Below are 22,993 nucleotides of genomic sequence, written 5' to 3' on the forward strand. Positions count from 1 at the left end.
ACTGCAGCTGAGAAGTTCTCCACTTTCATTTGGTCGTTTCCTGCCGACGAGAGAAAAACAAAACCAGGCAGATTTTTACTGAAGAGAAACTTCAGGAAAGAAATAAAATGCAGCAGGAGCGTCTTTATTCAGATCTTTCCTCCTCCTCATCGTGGTCGTAAAGTTTACCGTCCGTTTTGAGTATCTCGGCCTCGGATCTCTGTTCCTCAGTGAGGCTGTTCTGAGTGGCGTTGTTGTTGACCTGCGACTCTTCTGGAAACTGAGACAAACACACAGAACACACTCTGCTTTTTAAAGACGGCATGAATACATCTCCTGGATAAACCTCAGACAGGAACTTCAGCGGTCCTATTCACACCGTGTCAGAGAGTCTACCTTTGCTGTGGCCGACGCGAAGATCTCCGGTAACGACATGGGGACGGCAAGACTCTGGTCGTCGGTGGAAACTTCAAACGCCGTCTCCAAACACTGAACAGCAACTAAAAAAAAAAAAAAAGGGCGAGCACTCTTCAGCACGCAGGACAGAGAGGACACTCCCAGAACAGGATCTACAGTCCACCCCGACATTATCACAGCCTGGGGTGTTCCCCTTCAGAGGGTTTGGCCCTGATCCAGATCAGAGTCCTTGATGAGAGAGACTCTGGTCTTATTTTGAAGGAGCTACTTTGTCTAAAGACGGACGGTTTGATTCTAAGTATTCCATAAGTGTAAATGATGGATTTCATGTGAAAGGGAGCTTAGCTGAGATAAGACGATGGTTTATAAGAGAAGAGGTCTCACTCTGTTGGAGAAGTTGAACCTCAGAAATAATCAGCCATGTCTAATAGTGCGTTCAGACTTGAAAAACTCCTGATGGTCTCCTGCTGTGAGGCATATCTACATATTTTCAGGAGTGTAGCTGTGAAAACGGCTTAAATGTGGAAGTATCGACTGTACCAGACTTCGTCCTTCTTTTAACATTTTTAAGCGTAAAGCAGCAAACTCTCCCCACAGTCTACTTTGAGATGTTTGAGTGTTCTACATTTATATTTATATTAATTTATATTCTTTTGTATATACATCCTATTGTTGTTTCTATCTATATTTATCTTATCTATCCTGTGAATTTTGTATTACTTCTTTCTCTGTCTTGCTGCTGCAATGCCCAAATTTCCCCTCTGGGGATTAATGAAGTATTATCCTATCCTTATCTTAATTCAAGCAACATTTCATCGTGGTACAAACTCCCTCATCGGTGCACGACCATAGACTGTCTGCACGCTTTTCCTCCCTCAGGTTATCGTGTGTAAGCTTTAAAACCTGGTATCACAACATGTCCCATCCTGCTGTTCTGTGTACATCCTGTGTCATGAGGACGACTCACCTTCCAGACTCTCCTGAGCCCCCGAGGTCAGATTCCCTGACTGCATCTGATCGTGGAGGAACTGGATGATGGAGAAGGCGAGGCGCTTGTTGTCTGTCATGGTGACGGAGGTTCAGACCTCTCTGTGGACACGGAGGAGAGAGACCCTGCACACGACAAGAAGAGACGTCAACCAGCTAATAAGGATGTCAAACTTTTTGATACTACGTGTTGAAAACTAAACATTCTGTTTTTTCAGGATCGATCGTATCAAAAAGATGAATATGTTCTTACAGATCTTCAGTCATGTTTTGACTAAAAGTTGCATTTAATATTTTATTCTCTGCTTTGTGAGTTTCAGTTTCCTCTTGTAAACATTAAGACACGGTGGTGCTCTTATTTTGAAGGTTGGACAAGTTGAAGTGTGGTGCTTTGTGTTGACGAGCTGTCGACTCAAATCACAACACTCAGAGGCTCGTCGCTGAACGGCTCGCAGTGAGCTAAACAAGGTTTTTCTCCGGTGTTGACACAGGTCAAAGGTCAACATTTTAATCACGGCTGTGGATATTATTAATGCACCGATAACTCCACTTTTTACAAGAAGCTAACGAGCTCTGTTGAGGGAGAAAATGCAGGCGACAGAGAGGAAAACAGAAACAGGACGTTTGTAGTAAAAACGACGCTCCACATCGGCCCGCTGCGTCTCTCTGGGGCAGTTAGGACTTTTAAAGAGTCCATATTCTGCCCTTTCTGGGGTTCATATATTTAATCTATGTTCCTACTTTTGTACGTTCACTATAGATAAAGTTTTTAAAAAGTGTCTGTTTTCATGAACTGCTCCTCCTCGCTCCCTCTACGCTCTGAGTCCGTCAGCTACACTCTGTTGAGCCCACACTGTTAGATCCCACGTGGGCCAAGTCTGCTCTGATTGGTCTGCCGATCCGCTCTGTCGTTATTGGTCAGTTGCTCAGCACGCTTCTCGGAAATTTCAACATAAGCTGCTGGGCCACAACGAGCCAATGGGCTTAGATCAGTGATCTCACACTGACAATGACGTCACACTGACACGTTTTTATCGAGGGGGGCTAGAACCAAGCGTTACATGCAGCTAATGCTACAGCTAACAGGAGGACGTAGGAGAAGCTGCGTTTCCACAGACTTTGAATTTCTGCACATAGATGTGACTAAACATGCACAGGACACTTGGAAAACACACTAAAGAGCAGATAAAACCAGAAGAAGAAGAATATGGGACCTTTAAAAGTAACGAGAATAAAGATGATTTTGTTGCTGACGCTCGCTCTTGTCTTTGCTGTTAGGACGGGCTGTCATCTAAACTGAAGTTTGGAATGCATTCATTGTAGTTCAACAAAATAGGGGTCCCCATACAGGATCTTGCACAGGGGCCCCAAAAAGTCTAGAAACAGCCCTGCATTAAACATCTTTAAATAAACACATTAAAGTGATTAAACTGAAGCTCCTATTGGATCTGAACTCACACTAAACTTTGGGGTAATGGGGACTGGCAGGACGGAGACTGCACTCAGACTGCACTCAGTCTGCACTCAGTCTGCACTAAGACTGCACTCAGTCTGCACTCAGTCTGCACTAAGACTGCACTCAGTCTGCACTCAGTCTGCACTCAGTCTGCACTCAGTCTGCACTCAGTCTGCACTCAGTCTGCACTCAGACTGCACTGAGACTGCACTGAGACTGCACTCAGTCTGCACTGAGACTGCACTCAGTCTGCACTCAGTCTGCACTGAGACTGCACTCAGTCTGCACTGAGACTGCACTCAGACTGCACTGAGACTGCACTCAGACTGCACTGAGACTGCACTCAGACTGCACTCAGTCTGCACTGAGACTGCACTCAGACTGCACTGAGACTGCACTCAGACTGCACTCAGTCTGCACTGAGACTGCACTCAGTCTGCACTGAGACTGCACTCAGACTGCACTGAGACTGCACTCAGACTGCACTCAGACTGCACTGAGACTGCACTCAGACTGCACTCAGTCTGCACTGAGACTGCACTCAGTCTGCACTGAGACTGCACTGAGACTGCACTCAGTCTGCACTCAGACTGCACTGAGACTGCACTCAGTCTGCACTGAGACTGCACTGAGACTGCACTCAGACTGCACTGAGACTGCACTCAGACTGCACTGAGACTGCACTCAGTCTGCACTCAGACTGCACTGAGACTGCACTCAGTCTGCACTCAGACTGCACTGAGACTGCACTCAGTCTGCACTAACACTGCACTCAGTCTGCACTGAGACTGCACTGAGACTGCACTCAGTCTGCACTGAGACTGCACTCAGTCTGCACTGAGACTGCACTCAGACTGCACTCAGTCTGCACTGAGACTGCACTCAGACTGCACTCAGTCTGCACTGAGACTGCACTCAGACTGCACTGAGACTGCACTCAGTCTGCACTCAGACTGCACTCAGTCTGCACTCAGTCTGCACTGAGACTGCACTGAGACTGCACTCAGTCTGCACTCAGTCTGCACTGAGACTGCACTCAGACTGCACTCAGTCTGCACTCAGTCTGCACTCAGACTGCACTCAGACTGCACTCAGTCTGCACTCAGTCTGCACTCAGACTGCACTCAGACTGCACTCAGACTGCACTCAGTCTGCACTCAGTCTGCACTCAGACTGCACTCAGACTGCACTCAGACTGCACTCAGTCTGCACTGAGACTGCACTCAGACTGCACTGAGACTGCACTCAGTCTGCACTCAGTCTGCACTGAGACTGCACTCAGTCTGCACTCAGTCTGCACTCAGACTGCACTCAGACTGCACTCAGTCTGCACTCAGTCTGCACTGAGACTGCACTCAGTCTGCACTGAGACTGCACTCAGTCTGCACTCAGTCTGCACTCAGACTGAGTGCAGACTGCACTGAGACTGCACTCAGTCTGCACTGAGACTGCACTCGGTCTGCACTCAGTCTGCACTGAGACTGCACTCAGACTGCACTCAGACTGCACTCAGTCTGCACTCAGACTGCACTCAGTCTGCACTCAGTCTGCACTCAGTCTGCACTCAGACTGCACTCAGTCTGCACTCAGTCTGCACTCAGTCTGCACTGAGACTGCACTCAGTCTGCACTCAGTCTGCACTCAGTCTGCACTCAGTCTGCACTCAGACTGCACTGAGACTGCACTCAGTCTGCACTGAGACTGCACTCAGTCTGCACTGAGACTGCACTGAGACTGCACTCAGTCTGCACTCAGTCTGCACTCAGACTGCACTCAGTCTGCACTGAGACTGCACTCAGACTGCACTCAGTCTGCACTCAGTCTGCACTCAGACTGCACTCAGACTGCACTCAGACTGCACTGAGACTGCACTCAGTCTGCACTCAGTCTGCACTCAGACTGCACTCAGACTGCACTCAGACTGCACTCAGTCTGCACTCAGTCTGCACTGAGACTGCACTCAGTCTGCACTCAGACTGCACTCAGTCTGCACTCAGTCTGCACTGAGACTGCACTCAGTCTGCACTCAGACTGCACTCAGTCTGCACTCAGTCTGCACTCAGTCTGCACTCAGACTGCACTCAGTCTGCACTCAGTCTGCACTGAGACTGCACTCAGACTGCACTCAGTCTGCACTCAGTCTGCACTCAGACTGCACTCAGTCTGCACTCAGTCTGCACTGAGACTGCACTCAGTCTGCACTCAGACTGCACTCAGTCTGCACTCAGTCTGCACTCAGTCTGCACTGAGACTGCACTCAGACTGCACTCAGTCTGCACTCAGTCTGCACTGAGACTGCACTCAGACTGCACTCAGTCTGCACTCAGACTGCACTCAGTCTGCACTCAGTCTGCACTCAGTCTGCACTGAGACTGCACTCAGTCTGCACTCAGACTGCACTCAGTCTGCACTCAGACTGCACTCAGTCTGCACTCAGTCTGCACTCAGACTGCACTCAGTCTGCACTCAGACTGCACTCAGTCTGCACTCAGTCTGCACTCAGTCTGCACTCAGTCTGCACTCAGTCTGGTCCTGGGCGTCTCTGACTCTGAGGTTTAGTGACTCTGCTTGTAGAAGATTCTAGCATCTCAGTTCAACTCGACATGACTCACAGTGACGCTCACAAGCTGACAGCTAACACAAGCTAACACAAGCTAACACAAGCTAACTCCGGGTTATGTCTCTACAACATGATAACAACAGTTCGCATTGAGCAGATCAAAGCTGTGACTGGAGGATAAACGTTTCTCCTCTGAGGTCATGTTCCGGACACACACTTAGCTGGTTGCTAATCAGTTAGCTGGTTGCTAATCAGTTAGCCTGCTGGCTCTCATGTAGTTTCACTTTAACCTGCCTTGGATCATCACCATCATGTGGAAGTAGTTGAAAGGGTGGTATTTATTTTGTAGACGGAATATTGGCTGCTTTTAGGAAAATTCGGGTATATTTGTGACTTATTTGGTAACAAGTTCTCACTAAATAATGTCAATAAAAGATGAATGATGATCTTCCTTTAACTTCCCCACAGAGCAACAATGAAAACATTAAAGTGTTCATGTTTAAAACCCACGGTGAGTGTTTAACAGTTCGTTACGTGTTTTAACCCTCACAAACAGGTTGAAGTGAGAAGCTGACAAAAGGTCGAGTCAGTCACTAAATCCTGTAGTGACGTCATTTAGAGAAATATCTGACGTCATTAAAGTACGCCGAATTAAAGTATGCCTGCTAACAGTTACCAACACGTCCTTGTTGTTGTTGTAACAGACTTGTGGAGGGAAGCAGACACGATGTGAAAACGTTTCGTCGGATATTCAGACGGAGTTCGGCGTGACGTGTTCTCCGAATCACAGCGGCACGACTTCAAAAGCTAGCATGCTAAGCTAATCCCATTCCGTTAACTACAACACTAATTCCACATTTAGGTAACTGTCGTGACTCTGTAAATGACACGTTAGTGCGCAGTTCTTACCAGCTGTCTCTGTATTTCAGGCAAAGATTACCCGGCTAACGGTTAGCTGACGTTAGCTCCGCACCTTCGAGAAGTCGCTACTTAGCTAGCTAATAAGCTTGACGCGGAGTTATGACGCCACGACAAGGCGCCGTTGAGGTCTGGTAATGGAAAACTGGAAAATACCGGAAATGTTTCAAAATCACTTTCAGAATAAGAGTATTAAAGGTTTTTCTTTCTAATTTCCCCTAACTTTTTTTTTATTTTTTATTTTTTTATTTTTATTAGGTGATGCAGAACATTACAAGACAAGTGAGGGACATGACAAGAGCAAAAGTATGTAGGAGACACGACATGAATACAACAAGGCAACCAAAGAAAAACAGACAATCATCTGGATTGGAGAAAGAAAAAAGAAAGAAAGAAAAAGAGATGCATGAAAAATGAGAGTGGCTGTGATGAAAGTTTGTGATGATGAATATGATATGAATATTAGGGGGGAGAGGAAATCAATCAACAAATAGGTCATAATAAAATGGTGGCTAAAGACAATAATAATAATAATAATAGTAATAAGAAAAGATTAAATTTGACGGTAAGAGAAAAATAAATTCATAAATAAATTATGATAGTTATACAGAAAGGGTGTGTGTCTTTGTGTATGTGTCTTTATGTGTGTGTGTGTGTATGTGTATTTATGTGTGTCTATTTGTGTAAGTGTGTGTGTGTCTTTATGTGTGTGTATGTGTATTTATGTGTGTCTATTTGTGTAAGTGTGTGTGTGTCTTTATGTGTGTGTATGTGTATTTATGTGTGTCTATTTGTGTAAGTGTGTATGTGTATTTATGTGTGTCTATTTGTGTAAGTGTGTGTGTGTCTTTATGTGTGTGTATGTGTATTTATGTGTGTCTATTTGTGTAAGTGTGTGTGTGTCTTTATGTGTGTGTATGTGTATTTATGTGTGTCTATTTGTGTAAGTGTGTGTGTGTCTTTATGTGTGTGTATGTGTATTTATGTGTGTCTATTTGTGTAAGTGTGTGTGTGTCTTTATGTGTGTGTATGTGTATTTATGTGTGTCTATTTGTGTAAGTGTGTATGTGTCTTTATGTGTGTGGATGTGTATTTATGTGTGTCTATTTGTGTAAGTGTGTGTGTGTCTTTATGTGTGTGTATGTGTCTTTATGTGTGTGTATGTGTATTTATGTGTGTCTATTTGTGTAAGTGTGTGTGTGTCTTTGTGTGTGTGTATGAGTATTTATGTGTGTCTATTTGTGTAAGTGTGTATGTGTCTTTGTGTGTGTGTATGTGTATTTATGTGTGTCTATTTGTGTAAGTGTGTGTGTGTCTTTATGTGTGTGTATGTGTCTTCATGTGTGTGTATGTGTATTTATGTGTGTCTATTTGTGTAAGTGTGTGTGTGTCTTTATGTGTGTGTATGTGTCTTTATGTGTGTGTATGTGTATTTATGTGTGTCTATTTGTGTAAGTGTGTGTGTGTCTTTATGTGTGTGTATGTGTATTTATGTGTGTCTATTTGTGTAAGTGTGTGTGTGTGTCTTTGTGTGTGTGTATGTGTATTTATGTGTGTCTATTTGTGTAAGTGTGTGTGTGTGTCTTTATGTGTGTGTATGTGTATTTATGTGTGTCTATTTGTGTAAGTGTGTGTGTGTCTTTGTGTGTGTGTATGTGTATTTATGTGTGTCTATTTGTGTAAGTGTGTGTGTGTGTCTTTATGTGTGTGTATGTGTATTTATGTGTGTCTATTTGTGTAAGTGTGTGTGTGTCTTTGTGTGTGTATGTGTATTTATGTGTGTCTATTTGTGTAAGTGTGTGTGTCTTTATGTGTGTGTGTGGATGAGTATTTATGTGTGTCTATTTGTGTAAGTGTGTGTGTGTATTTATGTGTGTGTATGAGTATTTATGTGTGTCTATTTGTGTAAGTGTGTATGTGTATTTATGTGTGTCTATTTGTGTAAGTGTGTGTGTGTCTTTATGTGTGTGTGTATGTGTATTTATGTGTGTCTATTTGTGTAAGTGTGTGTGTGTATTTATGTGTGTCTATTTGTGTAAGTGTGTGTGTGTCTTTATGTGTGTGTATGTGTATTTATGTGTGTCTATTTGTGTAAGTGTGTGTGTGTCTTTGTGTGTGTGTATGTGTATTTATGTGTGTCTATTTGTGTAAGTGTGTGTGTGTATGTGTATTTATGTGTGTCTATTTGTGTAAGTGTGTGTGTGTCTTTGTGTGTGTGTATGTGTATTTATGTGTGTCTATTTGTGTAAGTGTGTGTGTGTCTTTGTGTGTGTGTATATGTATTTATGTGTGTCTATTTGTGTAAGTGTGTGTGTGTCTTTGTGTGTGTGTATATGTATTTATGTGTGTCTATTTGTGTAAGTGTGTGTGTGTCTTTATGTGTGTGTGTATGTGTATTTATGTGTGTCTATTTGTGTAAGTGTGTGTGTGTCTTTATGTGTGTGTGTATGTGTATTTATGTGTGTCTATTTGTGTAAGTGTGTGTGTGTGTCTTTATGTGTGTGTATGTGTATTTATGTGTGTCTATTTGTGTAAGTGTGTGTGTGTCTTTGTGTGTGTGTATGTGTATTTATGTGTGTCTATTTGTGTAAGTGTGTGTGTGTCTTTGTGTGTGTGTATGTGTATTTATGTGTGTCTATTTGTGTAAGTGTGTGTGTGTCTTTGTGTGTGTGTATATGTATTTATGTGTGTCTATTTGTGTAAGTGTGTGTGTGTCTTTATGTGTGTGTGTATGTGTATTTATGTGTGTCTATTTGTGTAAGTGTGTGTGTGTCTTTATGTGTGTGTATGTGTATTTATGTGTGTCTATTTGTGTAAGTGTGTGTATGTATTTGTATGAGTCTATATTTGTGGTAGTGAATATCAGGGGTTTGAACTATGTTGTTCGGGAAGTAGTGAGGTGAGGATTGGCTCCCAAGTTGTCAGAAATTGGTGTGTTTTATTGTGTATGGATGCTGTAAGTTTTTCCATGGTGATGTGTTCGACAAAGAGGTCTATCCATACTGAGGTGTTTAGTTTTTTTCTGCTTTTCCAGTTGAGGAGGATTGCTTTCTTGGCGACAGTGAGCTCAATGAGTATTGTGTTTTCCCCTAACTTTTTTGACATAATTGCTTTTTCCAAAACATTAACGGAGCAATATTTAACTCTGATTTTCTTCCAGAAACCCTCATCCGTACTATGAAGGGCTCTTTGTTATAAACTTTTACAGTTCTTCAATTGTACCCGACCCGTTGTTTCTTCCAGATTGTCCTTTCTCAAAAAAGAAGTGCAATAGCAAATTCTTAAGAACCTCACTTTCTAAAAATGTTTTCCTTCACTTTTGGAAAGGAAGTATGTGTTCGAGAGGTAATCTACTGTAGTCTTACAGAGGATAAGATGCACTTATGTCAAATTCCCTGAAACACAGAAAGCCAAGGAAGTGTACTTTAAAACTAAATGATATATATTCCGATAAATCATTTTTGCGTTCAATATTAACCTAAATGAATACACATCTGAAATTGACACAACTTATTTTCCTTTCTTGCAATATTTATTATTTATTTTGGGAGAAATTTCAAAATTGGATCTTGGGTAATAACATGAGCCAGACTTGTTTTACTAAGTTTTAATTATTAGATTGGTTTTGATAATGGAGGACAAAATATTGGAGTTTTTATTTAATAACTTGATTATTTTTTACCATATATTCTATGCGTAAATGTCAATTTTTCAAAGTAATCCCACAATTTGTATTTTTCCTAAAAGAACAATCTATATTTTTCTCTGAAATATGAAACCTAAAAAATGCCTTATCCATTAATGAATGCATTTCTAGTCTTCATTTAATTAAACCCCAAACAGCCATTCAAATAGATTTAATGTATTTATCTATTCTTTTATTGGGCTCTAACCCTTTATGTTTATGTTTTTTGTTGTATGTCATGATAGCATTGTTAAATCAAATGTATGTTGTTTATATTCGCTCAGTCTAAAACAGTCATACGTATCCCTGCTTTGTCGATTTGTATTGCTTGATAAAGCATAAAACATAAAGAAAATAAAGAAAAAAACAATAATTAGCAGAGTATTGAGGGCAGATTATGGTCATGAAGAATAAAATACTTATCAGCATTTAGAATAGAATGTCTTTATTGTCATTAAACAATTGTACAACGAAATTATTTGGCTTCACCTTAAAGTGCACACACATACAAGCATCCACAGCTAAAAACAACAGAAGAAGAAAATTAAAAAAAGGAACTCTCATTCAGGTAGGATGGGCAATGTATGGTAGGAGTTATTTACAGGTGGTAGCATAACAGAATATAAATAGATATTGCAGAAATATAAAATAAAATAAATATTGCACAGTATGAAATGTAAAATATTGCAGAAATATAAAATAAAATAAATATTGCACAGTATGAAATGTAAAATATTGCAGAAATATAATATAAAATAAATATTGCACAGTATGAAATATAAAATAAAATAAATATTGCACAGTATGAAAGTAGTAATGACTATTAGCAGCCAGTATGCTACTAATTACCATGCAACCAGTTAATGGTGACTACCGTGACCTTAATTTAGTCTTACCTTTCAACTTTTACAGGATTTTTTTAGGATTTTATTTTGAAATGCATAGGCGGAAGTGTAGTCTTTACGTCTGTAGTTCTTTTTAATCCTCTTCCTCCTCCGCAGCAGCAGCGCTCGCGCTTTGACAGTTGAGCAAACGGACGTAACGAACCTTCATTCATTTACCTGAACATGGGGCCGACAGGTGAGCGGTTTAAAAACATCTTCAGTGGGACTGAACCAGTTGTTATTTAAAACCCGTCTTCTGTCCGCCATGTTTCCTCTCAGACTCTGTCATCATTTATCATTTATTAGCTTTCATCTGATTTAGCTAACGTCATTCTACATGCTAACGCTACATGCTAACGCTACATGCTAACGCTACATGCTAACGCTACATGCTAACGCTACATTGTAACGCTACATGCTAACGCTACATGCTAACGCTACATGCTAACGCTACATGCTATCACACCTGGTTATACTAAACCACAGCAGCAGGTGTTTTCATTGTGTGTTGTTTGTTCTTCTCTGTTGTTCTGTTTAGCATGTTAGCATGTTAGCTCTTTTCAGCTCAGACCTGAAGCTCTTCTTCTTCTTCTTCTTCTTCTTCTTCTTCTTCTTCTTCTGTTCCCTGTAAATCATTTTAAATGTTTAAAACGAACAATGTGACAAACTCCATTTAAAAGTCGGTCTATTCTAAACCTTTTTAAATACAAATATTAATCTATTTAATTATTTAAAACGTTATTATAGACTCAGGGTTCAGATAAAAACAACAATAACAACAACAACAACAACAATAATAACAACAACAACAACAATAACAACAAGAGAGAAAGGAAGATGAAATAATTTAACATAAATACTCAACAAAAGTTCTATTTACAATAATGAAGGGGGGGCATAAGGGGCATGGGGGGCAGCTTTGAGGGGTCCATTAGGGTTCTGAAGTGTAAGGGGCATGGGGGGCAGCTTTGAGGGGTCCATTAGGGTTCTGAAGTGTAAGGGGCATGGGGGGCAGCTTTGAGGGGTCCATTAGGGTTCTGAAGTGTAAGGGGCATGGGGGGCAGCTTTGAGGGGTCCATTAGGGTTCTGAAGTGTAAGGGGCATGGGGGGCAGCTTTGAGGGGTCCATTAGGGTCCTGAAGTGTAAGGGGCATGGGGGGCAGCTTTGAGGGGTCCATTAGGGTCCTGAAGTGTAAGGGGCATGGGGGGCAGCTTTGAGGGGTCCATTAGGGTTCTGAAGTGTAAGGGGCATGGGGGGCATGGGGGGCAGCTTTGAGGGGTCCATTAGGGTTCTGAAGTGTAAGGGGCATGGGGGGCATGGGGGGCAGCTTTGAGGGGTCCATTAGGGTTCTGAAGTGTAAGGGGCATGGGGGGCAGCTTTGAGGGGTCCATTAGGGTCCTGAAGTGTAAGCAAACCAAAAAGCTCTCTTTCAGTTCTCAACACATCACAGACACGTTTGATTCGTTGTTGCCTGTTTCACAATGTAAAGCCCCTCTTTTTAAAATACTATGAGAACCCTGTTTTGTAACTTTAAAGCTGTGTGGAGATCAGGGCACACGCCCCATGTACCCCGGCTGTGGACCTCCAGGCGGGCCGGGCCTGGGTTCAGGTGGCTCCTCTCCTGCATGTCATTCCCAGCTCTCTCTCTCTGAGTTCTGACTGTATCCGCCGTCATATCTCTACAACTTAATGGTTAGTAATCTCGGGCAGGGTGTCTCTGCCTGCACAAAAGTCCGGAGGCCAGGAAGAAAAGAGGTTAAGGCCTTTGACCCCGACAATAACATGTGAGCACATTTCTTTTCAGGAAGCTCCAACAGTTAAAACAGAACCAGGCAGAGCCAGGAGGCCAGCGCTAACTCTACTGAAACAACATGAATGCACTGATATTGTTAAATAGATCCATGGAGGGGCCACTCACTGGGCCTTTCCGGGGTCCAGAATAACTACAGTGATAAAAAGAGGCACCTGAACCAGTGTCTCCATAACTGGGACTGGTAACCAACATTACTACATCTGATAGGGATGCAACCTCGGTATCGACCTCATACCGAGGTCATACCTCATCGAGTTCTCCTGACAACTGATTCAGAGAAGAGTTTATTTGAACCAACTCTGACTTGTTTTCATGTCAAACATGAGAGAAAAAGTTGCTTTGTGGAATATCAGTATCGCCTCAAAAATCCATATGGGTCGGGCCCTTGTTACATGAACTGGACAACATGTACAGTCTGAGAATTTCCCTGAAAGCTGCAGCACTACATTCATCTGATGCTAACATTTATTTGTTAGTTTGCAAAATAACATTTTAAATGACAGGAATGTCTCAAATTAACAGTTTTAGAATAAATAGTTTTACAGTATTTAAAATAACTCTGATGAAACTCAACATCCTCCTGCTGCTCATGTCTTCATATGTCGCCTCTCCTCGCCCGTCATGTTGCTTCCTGTCATCCCAGGTGAGGTGGTGTTTGGCAGCCCGGCGGCGGTCTGCTCTGAGAACCGGCTGCGTTGGGACCTGAGCCCCGAGCAGATCAAGCAGCTCTCCGATGAGCTCATCGCCAACACCAAGGTCGTGTACGACCGCGTCGGAGCGCTGGACATCGAGAGCGTCACCTTCGAAAACACGCTGAAGGCCCTCGCTGATGTGGAGGTCGACTACACTGGTCAGTATCCATCCCTCTCCATCTTCTAGGGTTTAAATGATCTCACTGAGTCGTGTGAGTTTTACAGAGGACTTTAAGTTCAGAGAAATACGACACATAAACTCCTGCTGCTGATATCACAACACTCTCTTTGTTCAGGTGACAGACACACGTTAAACGTCAAGGTTGTTCTCTACATCTGCTGCCCCCCGTTAAATGGATTTACTTCCTTTCAGACGGTTCGTTTCAGTTTTAGGTGTGGCAGCGGCTCAGAGGAGGGACTGTGTGTGATGATGTGTTCAAGGACCTGCGGATATCTGAGATAAAAATTCAGCAAAACCAAAACAACATTTCTGTATTTGCTGCAACTGTCGAGAGCTACTTAACTGTTTGCTTTCTTTTTATAGCAATGACCATAAAGATGTATCATATTCTAAATCCAACAATAAAGTCCAAAATCAAAACATAGAAGCAAAAAAACCAGATCTGCATAGCGAGGAGCTCTCGTTTAAAGGATTTATTAACAAGCCAACGTGCTGTTCCTCAGATTGAGGAGCTCCCTTTGCATCCGGTGTAGGTACCAGATCTGCTCGGAGTCCTCCGTCTGCATTTGTATAATGATGTAGCACATTGTGATTGGCTGTACGTACAGGAGGCGGAGGCAGAGATCGACGTCTCTTTGTGAAAGAGAATCAAACAAAACCAACTAAAACCAGTGAATGAAATGTTTCTCCAAGCTGAAGGACAGAAACTCAAACTCTGAACTCTCAATGAAAGACTACAACGAGAACCATCGTTTGACTTCAGTTAACAAAGTCATCGTGTGTTTTCTGTGACCAGTATGTAGTTAAAAATATTCCAAACGTATTTGTCAAAACGCTAAAGACACTTTAATGATCAGCTCGTGATCAGAGGCCATCATTAAAGAACAAAAACATTGTTATTCTAGATCTTTCCTGCATTCAAACGAACTTCATGCGGATCGTGTTGGGTTCCCCTCCCGTCATCTTAGAAATACTGTAAACCAGGGGTGTCTAAAGTGCGGCCCGAGGGCCATTTGCGGCCCTTGAAGGGATTTTTTGCGGCTCGTGACTTCAAATGAAGAATCAGAAGATTTTGATTAAGATCGGCACATTATCTTATTTTTCTTTTTCATGTTAACAAGCGCTGAACAATATTCCTAAAATAGAAAATGTTCAGTAACGTGTATGTTGTTGTTTTTTTTAAATCTACATCTTTTACTATTTTACACATTATTTTGTAAACTATGAAAAAAAACTTATGTAAAGTTTTTGTAAACAAGCGGACTGTTGTTTAACCATTTAATGACCTGAGCTAAATGCAGAAAGCTTTTCCAAAAACATGAACCACGTTACAGACTTGATTCTGAGAAAAAAACAAATAAAGTAGAACGAAGAAATCAAAATATTTGATTTCTTTTATTAAAGGGTTTCTTTAGCGAGCCTTTTGATTCTGATCTACAAAGCCTTACTATTTTTAAAACTATATTTTAAAAAACAAAACCTGTGGCCCGCGAGCGATTCTAACACGACAATTTTGGCCCGCAAGAAAAAAAGTTTGGACACCACTGCTGTAAACATTCAAATAGAAGCCCTTCTCATTTGAGGCCCCGCCCCTTTTAAGTGCCTGATGTTGCTGCATGTTGCAGCTCTCGATTAGAGGCCTCGATGTATTTATGATGATTAGTTTGCAGATCAAAAATATAAACAAAGATGTCTCCCACTATCTCTGAGTGCAGCGGAGCGGTTTAGATGGGATGTCGTACAAAGTCAGTTCTGTTTGAAAATCATTAAAGACCGTCTCGTGTTGACGCCTGTCCCATATGAAGGGAGGGGTCAAGAGGGATGTTTTAAATAGAAAGTCTGCTGGGCTATTAATAGAAGTTTTACAGTAAATATTTCATATCGTCCACAAACAGCTGCTCGCTTTCTCTCAAACACTCGGCAGTCTGAACGAGATGTTTGAAGACCGGAAGAAAAAATCAGAACATTGTGTTTTATGACTTTAATGCTCCGTCCAGATATTTCTACATACGTCGGATAATCAACCTGAATGCACAGAGTTCAAACACAGCGTGCGGTCAGGTGTGGCGTCCTTTGTGCGGTCTGCAGCGTAGCTTAGAGTCAGCACAGTATGTTTGTGATGTTCACTCTGATCAGCAGTTTGCAGAGAAAGCAGCTGAACACGACCGCTGCTGCTGCTGCTACAATAGAGCGCCGAGGCTTTGTGTGGAGCTGAAAACACTCCCAACGTTTCCACTGCAGCTCTCTGACCGTTCACAAGTTTATTACAAAACTCTGAACTCTCAATGTGTGTTCACAAGCGTCAGGCGCTCAAAGAGAACGTTTATCTGAGCTCTGCTGGATTTTAGACGGGAAACATGAAGAAAATGAAGAAGCTGTGCTTGTGCCATTTTTATAGAATCTTTTTCTGTTTGTGGCTGTGGATCAAAACACATTTAAAGAAATAGTGATTTTTAAGTTTTTAGAAAGTAAATCAGACGTTAGATGAATCTAAAATCCATTACTGCATCTACAATATTTTCATTTTTTAATTTTGGTGACTTTTAGGAAACAGGTCCCAGTTTCTTCCACGTGAGGCTTTGCTGCTCGCCGTGGTTAGTTAGTTTGACAGAAGGCGTGGCTTCTCTGGTTCTGGTAAACCTTTAGGAGCGAATCCTTCACGTCTTATCGTTTTGTCGGCTGAATCAGAATAAGTAGTTTAATATTTTAAACATCAGTCGACTCACAAACAAAAGTAAACATTAGCTGCCTTTCCAAACTGATGGTGACGTTTTTTGTGGTGTCTCTCCTGGCCGCCGACGCTGCCCTTTCTTCCCCCTGACCCCGCCCCCCTGTCTGACTTCGCCCACTGTCTCTCAGTCCAGAGGAACATGCTGGACTTCCCGCAGCACGTGTCTCCCTCCAAGGAAGTGAGAACGGCGAGCACCGAGGCCGACAAGCAGCTGTCGGAGTTCGACGTGGAGATGAGCATGAGGGAGGACGTTTACCTGAGGATCGTCGCTCTGGAGGTGAGCACGCCGTCGTCCAATCACAGGTCACATCCAGATGGAGGTGTTGAACTGCAGCTCCTGGTTCTGTTCGTCTTTTCTCACTTCAGACGTTAGCAGACTCTTACATTTCACCAGCATGCTCATTTTTTACAAACTAACTTTATTAAAAGAAGAAAAACAAACAAAAGAAAAACTGAATGTCACAGCAGATACTGAAGTATCCTAATTAAATATATCACTCAGTAATGACTTTCCTCCTCCTCTCTCTCCTCCTCCTCTTCCTCCTCCTCTCTCTCCTCCTCCTCTTCCTCCTCCTCGCTCTCCTCCTCCTCTTCCTCCTCCTCGCTCTCCTCCTCCTCTTCCTCTTCCTCCTCCTCTGTCTCCTCTTCCTCTTCTGTCTCCTCCTCCTCTCCCTCCTCTTCCTCCTCCTCCTCTCCCTCTTCCTCCTCCTCCTCTGTCTCCTCCTCCTCCTCCTCTTCTTTCTCCTCCTCTCCCTCGTCCTCCTCTGTCTCCTCCTCCTCTCCCTCCTCCTCCTCTGTCTCCTCCTCCTCTCCCTCCTCCTCCTCTGTCTCCTCCTCCTCTGTCTCCTCCTCCTCCTCCTCTTCTTTCTGCTCCTCTCCCTCGTCCTCCTCTGTCTCCTCCTCCTCTCCCTCCTCCTCCTCTGTCTCCTCCTCCTCTGTCTCCTCTTCCTCCTCCTCCTCTGTCTCCTCCTCCTCTGTCTCCTCTTCCTCCTCCTCCTCCTCTGTCTTCTCCTCCTCTTCCTCCTCTCTCCTTTTTCTACATTTCTACTGACTCCGCCTCTAAAGGTTTTTGTTTCTTATGAAGTTTTTTTGTTTCTGTCTGCAGAAGAAAATCGACGCCGACAGCATCACCCCAGAGTCCAAGCGTTACATGGAGCGACTGATCAAACTGGGGAAGAGGAACGGCCTCCACCTGCCCACAGAGACGCAAGAGGTGGATACTGCTTCTTTATATTTGAACCTTTAGTCACACAGAGCGACACTCACACACCTGCAGACCACCACTCATGATTTAAGACGAGCCGAGTCAGTGTTTGATTTCAGAGACAAACATTCACACGATCATACCGTCTTTATGACCGTTTAGAGGAGTGCTTCCCAAAGTGTGGGCTGTGTGGGTACTGCAGCCCTCCAACAATTTAAAAAATACAATAAATATCACAATAATGATGATTTACCATGAGTCAACCCTTTAAGTGATTAGTAAGGTGTGTCATGACTATTCATGGACATAATGTTTAGTAAATTTTTGTGTCTATCTTTTCATAATATCATGTTGTCATGTCCAATAATTTACCCTCAATGAAAGTTATAGATGTAGTCAGGAATTTTATTTTTATAATGGGCCCCGGAGTAATTTAGTATTTCAAAGCGGGCCGCGGCAGTCTTAAGTTTGGGAAAGGCTGGTTTAAAGGAGTCAGAATCTATCTGTGTGTGTGGTGACTGACCATGATCAAACCTCTCTGCTCTGACAGGAGATCAAGAGCATCAAGAAGAAACTGAGCAACCTCTGCATCGACTTCAACAAGAACCTGAACGAGGACACCACCAGCCTGACGTTCAGCAGAGACGAGCTGGGTGAGTCATCATCACACACACACACACACCTGCTCCCTCCTCTGTGTGTGTCAGGTGTCACATTAACCCCGTGTTGGTTTCAGGCGGCCTGCCCGAGGACTTTCTGAGCTCTCTGGAGCAGGACGGAGAGAAGCTGAAGGTCACACTCAAGTATCCTCACTACTTCCCCACCATGAAGAAATGCTTCGTCCCTGAAACCCGCAGGGTGCTCGAGGAGGCCTTCAACTCCCGCTGCAAAGAGGTGAGACGTCCTCCGTCCAATCAGAAGCCTACTGATGAGACCGTTCAGAGTGCACAGAGGTTTTTTCAGGACCGTTCAGAGTGCACAGAGGTTCATGGTGCACACAAATATTTGCAGGTTTGTAGAGACCCTGTTTCTCTCCACCAATCAGTGGGCTGCTGTCTGCAGAGAGACCAGTTTCTCCTGAGGTGCTTTTTTTATGTCTTTATTTGAGCGATAGGACAGTGGATAGAGTCAGAAATCAGGGAGGGAGAGAGAGAGAGAGAGAGAAAGGGGAATGACATGCGGGAAGGGAGCCACATGCGGGATTCGAACCTGGGCCGCCCGCTTGGAGAACTTCAGCCTCCATACATGGGGCCTGCGCTCTAACCTATGCGCCACCAGCGCCCCAAAAGAATATCTTTAAAAAGAGTGAACGCAATGGTGGAGTTACCCTGAGAGCGCCCTCTGCTGGATCAAACTGAAAACTACTTCAGATGGCCTGCTGTGCTGACACTCTCTCTCTCTCTCTCTCTCTCTCTCTCTCTCTCTGTCTCTGTCTCTCTCTCTCTCTCTCTGTCTCTCTCTGTCTCTGTCTCTGTCTCTCTCTCTCTCTCTCTGTCTCTGTCTCTCTCTCTCTGTCTCTCTCTCTCTCTCTGTCTCTCTCTCTCTCTGTCTCTCTCTCTCTCTCTCGCTCTGTCTGTCTCTCTCTCTCTCTCGCTCTCTCTTTAGGAGAACTCGGCCATCCTGAAGGAGCTGGTGGAGCTTCGTGCTCAGAAATGTTCTCTGCTCGGCTTCAGCACTCACGCTGACTTCGTCCTGGAGATGAACATGGCCAAATCTGGGAGGAAGGTGGCCAGCTTCCTGGGTGAGTGAATAAAGGACCACCTGAAACCTGCAGAGAGAAACATGTGAGCAGTATGGTTATGGACACTAGATGTCTTGTTTCATGTAACAGTCTGTGTTTGATTTCTCCTGAAAGTGAAACATGGTAACCTTACCTCATCTGTTTGGTCCCTGCAGAGGAACTCTCTCCTCACACTCTCTCACTCTCACTCTGTGTTTTCAGAGGAGTTGGCTCGTAAGCTGAAGCCTCTGGGAGAAGAAGAGCGCTCGGTCATCCTCAAACTGAAGGAGAAGGAGTGTGAGACGAGAAGTCTGCCTTTCAACGGAGAGCTGCACGCCTGGGACACTCGCTACTTCATGACACAGGTGAGAGTTTCACACCTCACATGGACCTGTTGATCCTGAAAACACAACAAATCTTTGCTGTTGATCCTTTTCTTCTGAACACGGTGTTGCTTCTGTGTCCTCCTCCTCCTCCTCCTCCTCCTCCTCCTCCTCCTCCTCCTCCTCTCTCTCCTCTTCCTCCTCCTCTTCCTCCTCCTCTTCCTCCTCCTCCTCCTCCTCCTCTCTCTCCTCCTCTTTCTCTTCCTCCTCCTCCTCTCTCCTCCTCTTTCTCCTCTTCCTCTTCCTCCTCCTCCTCTCTCTCCTCCTCCTCCTCTTTCTCCTCTTCCTCCTCCTCTTCCTCCTCCTCCTCCTCCTCTTTCTCCTCTTCCTCCTCCTCTTCCTCCTCCTCCTCTCTCTCCTCCTCTTTCTCTTCCTCCTCCTCCTCTCTCCTCCTCTTTCTCCTCTTCCTCTTCCTCCTCCTCCTCTCTCTCCTCCTCCTCCTCTTTCTCCTCTTTCTCTTCCTCCTCCTCTTTCTCCTCTTTCTCTTCCTCCTCCTCCTCTCTCCTCCTCTTTCTCCTCTTCCTCCTCCTCCTCTCTCTCCTCCTCCTCCTCTTTCTCCTCTTTCTCTTCCTCCTCCTCCTCTCTCTCCTCCTTTTTCTCTTCTTCCTCCTCCTCTCTCTCCTCCTCCTCCTCCTCTTTCTCCTCTTTCTCTTCCTCCTCCTCCTCTCTCCTCCTCTTTCTCCTCTTCCTCCTCCTCCTCTCTCTCCTCCTCCTCCTCTTTCTCCTCTTTCTCTTCCTCCTCCTCCTCTCTCTCCTCCTCTTTCTCTTCCCCCTCCTCCTCCTTCCTCCTCCTCTCTCTCCTCTTCCTCCCCCCTCCCCTCAGGTGGAGGAGACGCAGTATGCGGTGGATCAGAACCTGTTGAAGGAGTATTTTCCGATGGAGGTTGTGACTCGTGGTCTGTTGGAGATCTATCAGGAGCTGCTCGGTCTTTCCTTCGAGCTTGTGGGCGGAGCGGCCGTGTGGCACCCAGACGTCACTCTGTACTGCGTTAAGGATCGCAGCAGCGGTCAGGTGGTCGGCCAGTTCTACCTGGACCTCCACCCCAGGTGAGCACTCAGAGAAGTGACATCACAGTGTGAATGTAAACAAGAAGGATTCTCAGTCTCCTCTCTCTCCTGTCCTCAGGGAGGGGAAGTACGGGCACGCCGCCTGCTTCGGCCTGCAGCCCGGCTGTCTGCTGCCCGACGGACGCCGTCAGATGTCTATCGCCGCCATGGTGGCCAACTTCAGCAAGCCGACGGCTGACGCCCCGTCACTCCTGCAGCACGACGAGGTGGAGACGTACTTTCACGAGTTCGGACACGTCATGCACCAGCTGTGTGCCGAGGTCAGCTGATGAACTCTCACAACAACATCAGACTGATCTGTAAACGTGTCCACTTGTTCTTTGGAGGATGTAAGGCTCATTGGTGTAAACTCTGTAATTAAAATTTAAAAAAAACTCTGCAATATGTACAAAGGCTACAAAGGATTATGGGAGTAAAATGAGTTTATTTGAATCAGGGACAAAATAACATCAGTCTCAGAAGAGAAAAGAGCCTTTGTACCAGATTTAGCTGACTAGCTAATTTCCATCTGTTGTCCCCGGGCAGACGATGGCAAGAGTAAAATACAGATCAACCAGTCACACACACACACACACACACACACACACACACATTTCATAAGAGAGAAGATGAACTGGGAACATTATACAGATATGAAAACATTACGTACACGTTTTTCCTGAGCTGTTGAGAGGTTGTCTGGTTCCTTAAAATCTTTTTTATTTACTTAAATGTGGAGATTTGTGCAAAGTTTCCGATGAGTTTGGAGATTATTCTGTTCTTTAACGGCTTTAACCCTCTTGCATCACTATGGACACACATAAAAATGAGTTATTTTCCAAATAACAAATATTTGGTGGCTGGGGGATTTTTTTTAAATCAGTCTTGGATATGTCAAAGATTATCCAAAATATTGACTTTGATGCATTGTTAGTTTTTGTGTAGCATCAGATTTCAAATGTAGTTTCCCTGTTTGGACATTGGTGGGCAAAAATGTCCAATTTACAAAAACTGCTATAAAAATAGAACAGATTGATATTTCTTCTACTTTTTTTTTGCATAAATCTCTTAAACAACTCCAGCCCTGCTCCAAAATATCAAACACTGAATAATTATCTGGAATTTAACCCTTTCAATGACAGTTTTATTATATGATTCTGTCATTTAAAGGGTAAAATTCCTGATAATTATTCAATATTTGATATTTTTGAGCAGGGCTGGAGTTGTTTAAGAGATTTATGCAAAAAAAAGTCTAAAAAATATCAATATGTTTCTATTTTTATATCAGTTGTTTTAGAAGTGGACATTTTTTGTCCTTAGTGACTTCAGAGGGTCGTATATGAAACTGATGCCTGAGGGTTAAAATAAAAAGCACAGCCACGTTTAGGGATGCTATAAATCTCTGCTTGAGACAGACCTTGAAGCTCGTAGTGAAGTTTCACAAAGCTCTTCAGCGGTGGAGGAGCAGTGTTATGGATTATTTTATACTCTCGTCAGAATACCATACGATTTGATATGGATCAGTTCCATCACCCTGAGGACACCGCTGTGGCTTCCTGTTTGTGGAGTGACCTGACGGGTCACTGTATAAAATCTCATTCAAAGGTTAGAGGAGGAGAAAGTCGACTGTGTAAACAGGAAGTGGCGTGCTCTGAGTGTCGCTGTGCTTGCAGGCGGACTACGCCATGTTCAGTGGGACTCACGTGGAGCGGGACTTTGTGGAGGCGCCGTCTCAGATGTTGGAGAACTGGGTGTGGGAGCGCGAGCCTCTGCTGAGAATGTCCAAACACTACAAGACCGACAAAGCCATCCCCGACGAGCTGCTCGACAAACTCATCAAGTCCCGCCTCGCCAACACCGGTGAGTAGCGCACAGGGGGGCGGGACTTCTTGTTCTCTTTTTTCTGCTGTTGCTATGGTAACCGTGCATCTCTCCCATCAGGCCTGTTTAACCTGAGGCAGATCGTGCTGGCTAAAGTGGATCAGGCTCTGCACACCAGGAACGGGCTTGACGCGGCAGAGGAGTACGGACGCCTCTGTCAGGAAATCCTGGGAATCCCGGCGTCGCCAGGTACCTTTTCAAATCATGACATCATCACTAAGTGTAACGTAAAAAAAACACCCGTTTAAACGCGTTTCCAGTAAAGTATAGTACAAAGAATACAGCCTAGGCATCCTCTGACCTCCGACCTCTCTCCCCCGCAGGGACCAACATGCCGGCGACCTTCGGGGCACCTGGCGGGCGGTTATGACGCTCAGTATTACGGTTACCTGTGGAGCGAGGTGTTCTCCATGGACATGTTCTTCGCTCGCTTCAAACTGGAGGGAATCATGAAC

At 44.1% G+C, this 22,993-nt stretch overlaps 2 protein-coding genes across 2 annotated transcripts in view; one reads left to right on the forward strand and one right to left on the reverse strand.

Moving 5' to 3' along the window:
* The window catches only part of LOC136179504 (small glutamine-rich tetratricopeptide repeat-containing protein alpha-like), a gene marked incomplete in the record, with an annotated part of 9,825 nt that extends 3,360 nt beyond the window's left edge, over positions 1–6,465 (reverse strand). Inside the window, 5 exon segments of the mRNA XM_065956395.1 lie at positions 1–40; positions 169–259; positions 376–479; positions 1,364–1,509; positions 6,309–6,465. The exon segment at positions 1–40 is cut by the window's left edge and continues 60 nt beyond it. Of these exon segments, the coding sequence (XP_065812467.1) occupies positions 1–40; positions 169–259; positions 376–479; positions 1,364–1,463 (335 nt within the window).
* Positions 6,466–10,973: 4,508 nt separating this feature from the next.
* Positions 10,974–22,993, forward strand: thop1 (thimet oligopeptidase 1; the record flags this gene model as incomplete). The annotated part of the gene is given in 14 exon segments (XM_065956265.1): positions 10,974–11,082; positions 13,343–13,549; positions 16,432–16,580; positions 17,409–17,516; positions 18,058–18,160; positions 18,244–18,401; positions 19,113–19,248; positions 19,450–19,592; positions 20,434–20,657; positions 20,737–20,938; positions 22,331–22,517; positions 22,599–22,727; positions 22,862–22,884; positions 22,886–22,993. Coding segments are annotated over 14 exon segments (1,890 nt in total), but the record flags the coding sequence as incomplete, so codon positions are not given.

Source organism: Labrus bergylta, chromosome 6 (genome assembly GCF_963930695.1).
Source record: "Labrus bergylta chromosome 6, fLabBer1.1, whole genome shotgun sequence".
Classification (NCBI taxonomy): domain Eukaryota; kingdom Metazoa; phylum Chordata; class Actinopteri; order Labriformes; family Labridae; genus Labrus; species Labrus bergylta.